This window comes from Laccaria bicolor, genomic scaffold, assembly GCF_000143565.1.
Source record: "Laccaria bicolor S238N-H82 LACBIscaffold_64 genomic scaffold, whole genome shotgun sequence".
Lineage (NCBI taxonomy): Eukaryota > Fungi > Basidiomycota > Agaricomycetes > Agaricales > Hydnangiaceae > Laccaria > Laccaria bicolor.
This window is the reverse complement of record NW_001889935.1, coordinates 102,174-114,598: the sequence shown is the minus strand read 5'-3', so window position 1 is coordinate 114,598 and position 12,425 is coordinate 102,174. Positions and strand designations below refer to the sequence as shown.

The 12,425-nt window shown below is 51.0% G+C and overlaps 1 protein-coding gene across 1 annotated transcript in view; it reads right to left on the bottom strand.

The window, feature by feature from the left end:
- Nucleotides 1-11,018: 11,018 nt before the first annotated feature.
- Nucleotides 11,019-12,425, bottom strand: part of LACBIDRAFT_144193 (uncharacterized protein) — a gene marked incomplete at both ends in the record, with an annotated part of 3,305 nt that continues 1,898 nt past the window's right edge. The window contains 4 exons of the mRNA XM_001889226.1: nt 11,019-11,115; nt 11,172-11,395; nt 11,450-11,650; nt 11,701-11,834. Of these exons, the coding sequence (XP_001889261.1) occupies nt 11,019-11,115; nt 11,172-11,395; nt 11,450-11,650; nt 11,701-11,834 (656 nt within the window). The remainder of the gene's footprint in view (nt 11,116-11,171; nt 11,396-11,449; nt 11,651-11,700; nt 11,835-12,425) is intronic.

Here is a 12,425-nt window from a genome sequence, read left to right as displayed (position 1 = left end):
AGTTGTACGTGAGTTTGCAGATGTGGAAAGAGGAAACAAGGGACAGATACCTGAACCGCCAAGAACAGAGATATCGATAGCAACACTCTGACCCACCTACACCTTATTCAACACCCTCTGAATCCTTGCGCCGCTCCCAAGGTGCATCCTACTCCTCAAAAGCATAACGACGCCATACTTTGCGCTGATCCATCCCCGGTGCTGTAACTTGGACAGAAGTCTAATGGGTTGGGAATGACGGGTTTGCTTGAGTTGAGGTAATTCTTCACTTTTAGATCTGCATTGGTGTAGTTTGGTATCGATGAGGAGGAGTGGGAGGAGGAAGTGGATTGGCGTTAGGACGAAGGAGGATGAAGAAGACAGGGACCCAGATGTGTGAAGGAGGGGAAGAAGGGGAAAGGGAGCCCATTGTGGGAGGGAGAAAAGATGCATTGTGCGGAAGAATGATATGTATAATCGACAAAGTGACTGTAGCTATGGTGTATAACAGCGAACCCAATCAACACCAATCATAGACTGATCAAAGTCAACTGTAGCAAAGCCAGACTGAGAAATGATGAGAATATTGATAGGTGTGCGCAAATCAGCTTCCTTTGGCACCCACATAAGGGGGTTTTTCTCCCGAGAAGAGATAATCCAGTCTGAGTCTGCCAGATCCCAAGCAAAGCGCGCATCTCCATCACTCAAAATACCTGTCGACACATTCCATACCCGTACAGACTCGTCATGCGAGCCGGACACAATCCGTGTCCCATCACTTGAAAACGCGACCGAAGTGACCTCCCCAATGTGACCCATCAGCTCCCTCAGCTCCTCACCGGTCGATGCATCCCACACCCGCACAGACTTGTCCCACGAGCCAGACACAATCTGTGTCCCATCGCTCGAAAATGCAACCGATGTGACAGAGTTAGTGTGGCCCTTCAGCTCCTTCAGCTCCACACCTGACGATGCATCCCACACCCGCACATAGTTGTCCAACGAGCCAGACACAATCTGTGTCCCATCACTCGAAAATGCGACCGAAGTGACCGGACGAGTGTGGCCCTTCAGCTCCTTCAGCTCCTCACCGGTCGATGCATCCCACACCCACACAGACTTGTCCCATGAGCCAGACACAATCTGTGTCCCATCGCTCGAAAATGCAACAGAATTGACCAAATCAGTGTGGCCCCTCAGCTGCTTCAGCTCCACACCTGTCGATGCGTCCCATACCCGCACAGACATGTTCCACGAGCCAGACACAATCTGTGTCCCGTCACTTGAAAATGCGACCGAAGTGACCGGCTGAGTATGGCCATTCAACTTCTTCAGCTCCACACCTGTCGACGCATTCCACACCCGCACAGACTGGTCAAGCGAGCCAGACACAATGCGTGCCCCATCACTCGAAAATGCAACCGATCGAATATGGTTAGCGTGGCCCTGTCAGCTCCATGAGCTCCACACCTGTCAATACATTCCACACCCGCACAGAGCAGTCATTCGAGCCAGACACAATCTGTGTCCCATCCCTCGAAAATGCGACCGAATTGACAGTGTCAGTATGGCCCTTCAGCGCCTTCAGCTCCACACCTGTCGATGCATTCCACACCCGCACAGACCTGTCTTGCGAACCAGACACAATCCATGTCCCATCGCTCGAAAATGCAACAGAATTGACCAAATCAGTGTGGCCCCTCAGCTGCTTCAGCTCCACACCTGTCGATGCGTCCCACACCCGCACAGACATGTTCCACGAGCCAGACACAATCTGTGTCCCGTCACTTGAAAATGCGACCGAAGTGACCGGCTGAGTATGGCCATTCAACTTCTTCAGCTCCACACCTGTCGACGCATTCCACACCCGCACAGACTGGTCAAGCGAGCCAGACACAATGCGTGCCCCATCACTCGAAAATGCAACCGATCGAATATGGTTAGCGTGGCCCTGTAGCTCCATGAGCTGCACACCTGTCAATACATTCCACACCCGCACAGAGCAGTCATTCGAGCCAGACACAATCTGTGTCCCATCCCTTGAAAATGCGACCGAATTGACAGTGTCAGTATGGCCCTTCAGCGCCTTCAGCTCCACACCTGTCGATGCATTCCACACCCGCACAGACCTGTCTTGCGAACCAGACACAATGCATGTCCCATCGCTCGAAAATGCGACCGAATTGACCGAATCAGTGTGGCCTGTCAGCTCCTTGAGCTCCACACTGGTCGATGTGTCCCACACCCGCACAGAATAGTCCGAGGATCCAGACACAATCTGTGTCCCATCGCTCGAAAATGCGACCGAATTGACCGACTCAGTGTGACCCTTCAGCTTCTTCAGCTCCACACCTGTTGATGCATCCCACACCTGCACAGACCTGCCCCATGAGCTAGATACAATCCGCGTCCCATCGCTCGAAATCGCGACTGATCTAATGTTTGCCCCAGCTGATATGGTCATCAATGGCAAATCAATACCGCCTTTGGTATGCGTAAAGGCAGGGATGCGAGTGAATTGCTTTTTCCAGCTCCGAGAGAGACTGGTGTTTCGTGACCATGTCGCCAACGCCGAGATGTACAGGTGCGGCGTTGATTGGGCAGCCGGGCTCCCAGTGAAATAAGTAGCGAAGTTGGCAGCTTCACCAATGTCACGCGCCAATTCTAAATAACCATTCCCGCACTGATTGACAGCATTAGTTGTTGCAATACAGCTCAAACTTTACAGTTCGTACCTTCAAGGCCCACTCACGTGCACGTTGAAGCATCGGAGTGCACTGATTGCGTAGTCTGAGCAGGTTCATGGCCTCAATCCAGAACAGGACGCGAATTTGGAGGAAATCCGAAATGAGGCCACAAAGGTTATCGGTCTTGATCAACTGGGGTAAGGGCAAGTGGTGAGTCCAGTGCCGAACTGAGTACCTCAGGGCGGCACTGATGTTTTTGTTAACCTCTGCAGCGAGCGCGGTGTTATCACTGTCGAACAGGAAGGATGACGGTATTTTGCCCATGTTGAATCGCAAACCAGAATCAGGCTTCTTATCAGAACCAGACTTCATGATGTGGAAGCAAGATTCGCCAAGAAGACTGTGATGGGCAGGTTCATTGCATGAAAATGCAAAGTACTCCTTCAAGTTGCCGTCGCCGAAGTGGAAGTTTGACCGTGCTGGATCAAAAATGAAGTCAGGAAAGGAGGCATGGTACCAAAAAACTCGATCGTCTTGGGAATAAAGCACAGCGTGGAGATCATCCAGAACGGCCCTTGCAGCTTCATTGTCGCTGTCCGCGACGAGCGCAGCAACAGTGGAGGTGGACGTACGTTCAGCCGTACATATGAAGGTATAGAGGATGTGCAACCTGCCGATCAAGATCTCTCCCTTGAGCGGCGAAAAGGTGTCGAACATAATTCGATGGTACATTTCATCAATCAAGGCCTCTGTAGCGCCCCTCACGGAAACTGAATTGGAAAGGAGGTCTTTAAGCCTCTTTGTCCGCTCAGAAACACTGATATTGCGTTTTGGGGTCAAGTACTTCACCGCAGTTGCAGCGTAGATGAAGAGGCCATCAGCCCGCTCCTCAAGCTCGGTCAGCTCTGGAGTGCCGTCAAGGTTCTTCAGCTTGTCTCTCAAGTATACCCTAATGTCTGACTTGGCCTCCTTGATTGGCACATCTTGGAGACGACAGACGGCCTCGGACGTGAATGCTTTGCAGCGCTCAACGAGTTCAGGATCTGACCGGCTCGTGACAAGGAACTTGAGACCTCTTAATTTGTATTTGTCGATTGTGTGGAGTAGGTCACCTAGAAATGCCGATCCTCCTTCGCCTCCAATCTCATCGAGAGCATCGATGACAATCAGGTATGGGAATCGTTCTAATTCCCGTGTGCCTTCGGACTGCTGCCAAGGCCCGACAAGAAGATCTGTCAGCTGGGTGGCAACATCGAATTTAACGGAGTCAAATTTGTCGGCAACATGCAAGGCGTCTGCATATGATTTGCATTTCCGAGCAAGCTGGTAGGCGATGGTGGGAAGGATACGGGTCTGCGCTTGCGTTTCTTGGAATTGTCGTGAGCAGAGAAAGTTGCCGCCCAAGAGGGTGTGTTTGTTGGAGTTGACCTCCTTCTCGAACAGTTTGGCTATGGTATACGCAATGGTGGTTTTGCCAGACCCAGCTTGTCCAGTCAGCCAGAAGACACGCGGGCTGGCCAATGAGCGTTCGTTAGCCCATTTGGTGATGTCCTCCAATATTTTGACACGCGTTCCGTACGTGCACGCTTCACGCTTCAGGCCCTGCTCTTCGAGAACGGTTTTGTGGTCAGCCTTCTCGGAGGGATGTAAACGATCCAGGGCCGCTCTCTGTCCAATAAATCAGCGCGGTACAGGCCAGGAAACTTAAACACTTACCTTGATATCGTCGTGTATCTGACTCGCCGTTTGCTGGATGTTGATCGCCATTTCGAGCTGGGAACGACGAATGTGAATATACATAATGTTGTATAATGATAATGGTAAGCACAAAGAAGGCCTTGGTCGCCCCTTCGACTCTTCGGAAAATTTGCTGGATCTTCGTCCCCTGCGCTTCGTTGTCTAGTATCCGTATAGCCAATGATTTATCGGCGAGGTCCTTTAATTTCTTCATTTCTTCCTCAAGGATCCTGGATGGTTACATGTTCTTTATGATATCCTATTGGTGCATGACAGACGACGTACTTTCTGAGATTCTCCATCGCCTCTTCTGCGGCCTTACCGCTAACCACCGTCCTCTTCACAGTCAGGAGTCTGTTTGCCGTTTCTTCGAGAAGTTGTACAAGCTCGTCTTTGTTGCTTCCAAACGCCTGGTATAATAGTTGACCAGCGCCCAAAAGATAAAAAAGAGACGACAACCTACATCTTTTATTTCGATGATCACTTTAGCGATGGAGAATGCCATCTGGACCGGATTTGCACTGACACATCCCGGCACCTTCTTGAGGAGCGTTTCCGTGAACCGCCCAGCCACCTCAACACCCTCTTTTGCAGTCGCCTTCCAATCCGAGGTCTGAGGTTGAGTGTTCGGCGAGACTGGTCCTGCAACAGGAGTCAATGTAAGACTGGCTTCGCGGTCGTCCCCTTCTACACGAGTCCGATATGAACCTGTCAGACACAAGGACTCGGCTTGAAATCGCATCTCACCTTGACCCACGGCGGAACCCTGCAGATCTGGAACACTTGACGAAGGCCTTGCCGACTGGGAGGGGGCAGTAGGATCTAGAGGATGAGCCGAATCGGCTAGGTCTGCGAGGTAGGAGTCCAGGACAGTACATACTGTTATTCAAGGTAGCATTGCTGCCTGGATACCAGTCAAGTCAACACCGATAACGCTAAGATGGAGCCAATAGTATAGTTACTTGAAGCCCTCGGCTCTGCATTTCCTGCATCAGTTGCATGGTGAGCGCCTGATGCAGAGGAGACAGTGGAATTCGACTGGTAAGCCGAGTCGTTGGCAGAATTGGGTCGCTTGATCAGATCTCGAAAGAGTTTTCCTATGCCTCTGGATTTCTTCTTCGATTTCTTTGCAGTGGGCGAGATTTGGTCGGCCATGATTATGAGCGCGAGAGATGAGGACAAGGGAAGACACGGCGGGGCAGTGTCAGGGCGTCTGTCATTTCGTGCAACTTGCGTGGTATTGAAGCAAGGGGTGCCTGGATTAATACCGGGGGTGTTTTGACTGAGTTGTGGTGCGCACTGCGAGTTGAAATTGTAAAAATTGTCTGGAAGTTCTCCAGTTCACATAACTCCGCAATCTTGAAGGCGTGGCACTGGGGCGGATTGTAAGTAGTTGTGGTGGTGGTCATCCAAGGCGAAATCGAAATTAGTCATACCGTGTGGATTTCGAATACACACATTACACAAAATCATATTCTACATCCTAAAAGTCAGGGAACGTCCTTCCCTATCAATAAGTAACAAGGGTTCATGTCGCAAAAATCCCGATAATCTTGAACATAGGCACACTCTGTCCTTCCTCACCCAACAACTGACATTCCACGAAATGAGAACCTCGTCCAACATAATGGTCGATCATCTTCAACCTACAGGTGCGCGGGGTAGAAGAATAAGAAGGAAAAGAAGGAAAGGGCAACGTACGTAGGTATAGCGTCCCCAATATCCGCCGCATTCTCAATAACCTTCGCACCCGCATAGTTATCATCAACCTAACACTCAACCGAACTCCCCTCCCCAACAACCCCAACCGGCTCCCTCAAATAATACACCCCAATATCCCCGCCACCAACCTGTATCGGTATCCTCAACTTGCTCGTCGGAAGCGCAGAATGCCAATAATGCGCAGCCGTAATCAGGGCATCGCCCCCGCTCCCGCTCGGATGGTGAGCATACCGCCCTGAGCCGTAGAATAACGACGGTGGTAAGGGGTTGATGAGGTCGTTTGCGGAAATGCGATCTCTTCGAAAGGACGGTTCCCGTTTGGTTGAGTGTTGATTCGGCCAGAAGGTACGGTGAGAAGTTGGGGGGAAGAGGAGGAGGAGGAAGACGAATCCCCCCGGTCTTTCATAGCTGCTGCAGCTGCAGATGCTGCCATCTTCTTTTCCACAGCTGCGTCAACGGCTAGATCACCTTTTTCTGGCTCGGGGACTCCAGGGCGCTGACCGATGCCCCCAAAGAGCCCATGGGCATCCCCTGCGCCTCCTTCGGACCCTGCAGTGTGCACTGGGACGGCTTCGTACGATGATCCAGTAGCCACGCTCCACGCCGTACATATCTGACTCTGGAAGTACGCCACGAGTATCTCCGAGATAAGTTCATGCCCCGCAGGGCTGGCAAGGACAGGATCGCCAAAGTACTTTTGGATAGACTTTGGGTCACGCATGTAATCGGGGAAGAGGGCAGATTTGACAGAGACGTCTGGGACGTCATAGAATTGCGCGACGATGTTGTGCCAGTGGTCTGGTCCTGCAAAACCGTGTGTTTGGTGTGTTTGTGGTGAGAAATGGCCGAGGAGGAGGACGGCGGGTTTGTCAGGCCTGATGAGGATGGAGCGGATAAGGATTTCGAAGTGGTCCATCATGTCTTGGTTCCTGTGGGATAGGTTAGTCTCGATGCTCAAGGGAGAAGGGAGAAGAGGAGAATTGAACGTTAAAAGGAAGGTTTAACTAAAAGAAGTTGAAGGATGAAGTGGGGAGGCAGAGGGACAGGAGAAACCTGACATAAAAGACCAGAAGAACTAAAGGGGTGAACCCGAGAATATGGGGGGCACGATAAAACGCAGAAGATGAACGAAAAGCATTCAATCCAAACAAAAAGGGAGTCACAATTGGATGACAGAAGGTGGACCCCAACTTTCGGGAAAAGGATAGAAGTGGCAAGCGGGGAGGAAAAGAAGACCTGACAAGAAAGATATGGTCGCGATAGATGCAAAGGAAAGACAATCCCGCCAGAGCTTTCAGACACAAGTGAGAAAGAAAGAAAGAAACGTGCACAGCTGCCCGCCAAACATCACTAGGGGACACCTGAAGGTTATAAAGAGGGCGACCAAACCGAAGGAGAAGCCGCATGAAAACGCGACATAAAGAGAGAAAGGAAGGAGGGTCACACTTCTGCCAAAAACGAGCAAAAGTACGAGAAAAAGAAGGGAGGTAAGGTCATGTAACGTAAGGACAAGGATCCACGAGCACCCCCGACCCTCAACGAAGGGAGATGATATTTGACAATCGAAAAAAATCAACACATCGTCAAGCTCAAGCTCGACCCCCAGCAAGGCATGACAAGAAAGAGAGGCAAAAGTCCTCGGTCGCGATGAATAGAAGAAAGACGCCCCTTCCGGAGCTTTCAAGAAAGAAAGAAAGAAATATGCACAGGATGAAGCTGAGTGGGCGAGAGTGGATCAAAAGGACGAGCAAATCGAAGGAGAAGCTGCATGAAAACGCGACAAGAAGAAAGAGGGTCCACGTCTTCCAAAAAACGAGCAGAAGTATGAGAGATAAAAAGGTAGGCTCGTCGCGCTCAAAGAAAGATAAACTCCCGACCAACAACGGGGAAAATGTTTGAGCGAGGGGGTAATGAGATTGAAAGTGGGGAAATCAACACGAAAACCCCAATCGTCAAGCTCAAGTTGGGGCTTCAAGACGCAGGGTGTTTTCAAGAAATGGGAGATGGAGAAGGAGGGCACCGGAAGCGAAACTCTCCGGGCAAAAAAAAATGGGTAAGAAGTTGGGTTATGCATGAGGGAGAATGGTCGTCAAAGCTGAAGGCAAAGCTGATGGAAGATGTGAAAAGGGTAGAGTCGTAATGAAGACATGGCAGAGGTCAATGGAGGATGTGAAAAGTATGAAGCCACGGGAGAACATGATCGAGAAAACGAGCAAGATAGGATGGCCTCGTGGGCGGCTACCCTTGCTTGGTGTGGGAAAGTCCATATTATGGGCGGGGGTGACGATGAGGCGGCAATGAGGTGTGTGATAAAAAGGGCGGGCGCAAGGCGGTCGATAACGAACAGTAGCGAAAAGGGTGGTATGAAGGAAGAAACGAAAGAAAGAAAGGAGCGAAGAAACGAAAAGAAAAAACGTACGGTTCATCCTCCGTATCCAGCTCAATAATAACCAAATCCGCCCGATCCGGTGAATGGTGCGAGTTACAATACCCAAAGTATCCCGAACTCGTGCGTCGCAGGGCGCCATTCGTCAATTCCGTCGTCGGGTGTGGAAAGACGGTGTTCCGCCGCTGGAAGAAGCGGGATGGACAGCATGTAGGGGAGATAGGGTCGTCCCCTGCTCCGTGGCATGCTGACACTGCATAGGCGGTGGTATGTGAGTTTCTGGGTGGAAAGAGGAAGGGGAAGGAAAAAGAGGATACACACCCGAACCGCCAAGAACAGAGATATGTAGCAGCACTCTGACCCGCCAGCGCCTTATTCGACACCCTCTGAATCCTCGCACCGCTGACCAGGTGCATCCCAAGTGCATCCTGCTCTTCGAAAGCGTAACAGCGCCATACTTTGCGCCGATCCTATCGCCGGGGTTATAACTCGGATAAAAGTCGAATGGGTTCGGAATGACGGGTTCGCTTGAGTTGAGGTAATTCTTGACTTTCAGATCTGCGTTGTAGTTTGGTATCGATGAGGAGGAGTGAGAGGAGGAAGTGGATTGGCATTAGGAGGAGGAGGTGTTGCCCTTCAAAAAGATGAGGAGGAAGCGGAAGAAGGGGAAAGAGGACCCATTGTGGGTGAGTTGTGAGAGGGAGGAGAGATGCAGTTGGTCTGGAAGAGTTTTGACAAAAAAAGGAGTGAACCCAATCAATGTGTGACGTGATTGTTCTACGCCAACACCAACCGCGGCTTTCTGGGTTGCCTCTAAGTATCCCTACAATGACTCAGTTGTACTCGTTTGTGTTGTGATAATCGAGATCTGGTTGAGCCTTATTCTTCTGGATCTGCAACGTTGGTGGTGTTCTTGACGTTTGTTTTCAAGTTTTAGGTTTTTTGCGCTAGATACCCCAGGCGTTCTTGCGAGTAGGGGGGGGTGGGTAACTTTGAAGGATCCCACATCCCTGCGTACTATGGTAATGGAGTAATGGAACAAACGGCAAGGCTAGCTTTGGGTGCGTCTATATCTTCTTACCGGATGATCCTGACCCACTGACAAAGGTCTACAAAAGATTGCGGGCAAGAAGACTGCCTGGCGGGTAGCTTAAATGAATACTTCTTGGATCCATCCCGCCATACAGCCAGTACACTACCAGTAGGAATTAGGCCACGCATCGATTCTGCTTGATCTGGATTCTGTTCGGATCAGGTCCGACTCCAGCTCCTCTGCGTTCAATACCGCCATCCAATACGACAGGATTCCCGAATCTTTCGAGTCGTGAATCGTTAACCAGCTCGACCCGCGAGTTCATAAGCCAGGTTTTCACTTGACCGAAATTCGCTAATCTCACATCCTCTTCCGTGCAAAACCACAAGCGCATCTCCTGCGTGCTCTTCGGCACTTGGGGCCAGTCCAGAGGCTGATCTCCCATCCATAACGCTCCGATAGCTCGACAGCCTGATCGTTTCCGCCAGCAGCTCTACCAATAACAATCGAACTTCTGTGAAATCGTCCGCCAAAGTGGGCCGGCGAGGCCACACTGGATCGACAATGACCGCAGCCTCTTTCTTGAGGTCGTTGCCTGCCACCACTCTTTATAGAACGTCGTCCGCCAAGCTGGAGCATCTGTGGAGTGGGATGAAGAGGGCCTCGGGATCGTGAGGCGAGAAAGGAAGCTACGATCTTGGATATCAAGAATATAGAAATGACCGTGAGCCAACACTCGAGGAGGCCTACAAGATGATGCCAGCTCGGTTCGTGAACATGTATGGTGGTGCACAACTGGGACAGTGCTTCGGTCGAGATTCCGGTATGATGTTCAATGTCGAAGCTTTAGAAACGTTGTGTCTATGTCGCACCACCCCCGTCGAACGAGAAAAGCCGCAGGACGGAAATGGTGTTGCAAGTGAACCGGCGCTAACGCCACTTGGAAGATCAGTGCTTGAGATGGCGTGGTTTGGGGGTATAGCCTTGACAAGCTTTGCATCGGCCTAGGGACGAAAATGAAAGGTGATGGGGCCGTGTATGTTCACCGCTGCAGGTTGCCGCTAGGCCCTAAGGTAACCTGCTGCAAGATAGTGGGTGTAGCTGGAAGGGGTCCATTCCGTATGCACAGGCTCTAACGCGTGTTGAAGTGGGTGTACATAGCACAATTTTGAATGCACAACAACATTCAATCCTGACTGCCCTGGACGAAGTCAATCAAAGCACTGTGCTGAGTGATCACTTTCTGCACGCAAAGATGTTCGAAGCTCGAACACGCGCATTCAAGAGAGTATGTATGTAGTACAATTTGGATGCACAGCGAAAACAATCCGCTCTGCAAGAAATCAGTCAAAGCGCTGTGATGAGCGTTTCCTTTGGGAGGCTTAATCATCAACTCCGCTTGTTGCCTATGGACAAAACATCAGGGCTCAGAAGAACAAGAACAAAACAATCAAACAACGTACAACCGCATACACAAAAGCAGCTTCCTATTCGTCGCCTGCATACTCTTCCCGGCTTTAATCGTACGTGCAAAAAGCTCCGCACGATAATCTGTCTTCTTAGCTTGCAAGCTCTATCCAAGAGCGTCGGTTTGTGGGTCCGATGGTAACGCAGAGGGCAAAGAAACCCCACCTTGTTCTGGCTATCAACCCGGGCTTGTATAGCCCCACTCTGTATCAATGCAACGACTTGCTGCTCGACCTCCTCGACGGTCCACCCAAACGCAGCGCTCATCCGCTCGAGCTTGATGGTGGCGAAGGGCTGGAAGTAGAGCACCATGGCCCAGTTCCGAATGAGGTTCGTCAAGTCATGTACATGCGGGCAGAGGTGGATATCGACGTAGTGACGCGTCTAAGATATCATCTAAGTCAAAGGGTCGTTTCAAGAAAAGAAGGACGGACGTACGGAGTACCGCGACAAAAGCTCCAGAACAGTCTTGAAGTTGCTGTTCATGTAAGCTTCGATCAACTCCCGAATATACGGCTCCTGCTCAATATAAGCCCCAAAGATCGAGTTCTCAAGGACCCGGCTCTTGATCGCCGAACGAGAGAAGCTGGCGAGAGCGCAGAGGGTGCCAAAGATCGCGATATCGCCCGGGGCTATAAGCTACATCCACCACGTCAGAGGATGCTCATAACCCAGTCAGACAAACGAACCTTGCCAGCCCAATCCCCCAAATCCTTCGCCGCGCTCAACTTCAAAAAGCACTGTGCAGCCTTCTCGTAGTTCGCTTGCCCCAGATATGACAGTGCGCTCGCCAAGTCTAGCTTGGATTGATAGGTATCCCTTTCTGCTGACGATCCACTGCTAAGAGTGCCCTTTTTCTTCGCTGCACCGGCAGCGGTGGTGGCCATCGCCAAATCGCCGCCGTTGTTGGATGATGAGGCTGCGGCGGATGCGGCGGAGTCGAGAGCTGCATCCGCTTTGAATACGTATGTTGTTAGATGAGTAGTTGCGTTGTTCGATCATGAGCTGAAGGGAGCAGAATCAGCATACAAGTCCAAAAGTAGAATCAATGACTCGTACCTCGAGTATAGAAAGGCACATGTCGAGGACATGCTGGCTGGTAGTGCAGAACTCGCGTGACTTGGTGTAATGTTTCAGCGAAGTGGCATAGTCCCCCGTTGACCTATAAAAGTCACCCAAATCGCGATGGGCCATCTTCACCGTTCGTCCAGTCTCAGAAAGAAACCTCAGAGAAAGCAAGCACATACCCTAATGCTCTCCTTGATCATGTTGTTGCTATAAGTCTTTAGTTCGACTTCCAACTTTGTCCGCTCCGCTTGATTTTTCGCGATGATCTCGTCCATCCACTTTGTATCGAGCTGTGCGAGGTCCAATGGGTTCGGAAGGGGCATATCCAGCGCGTTGCTCGTCTGCT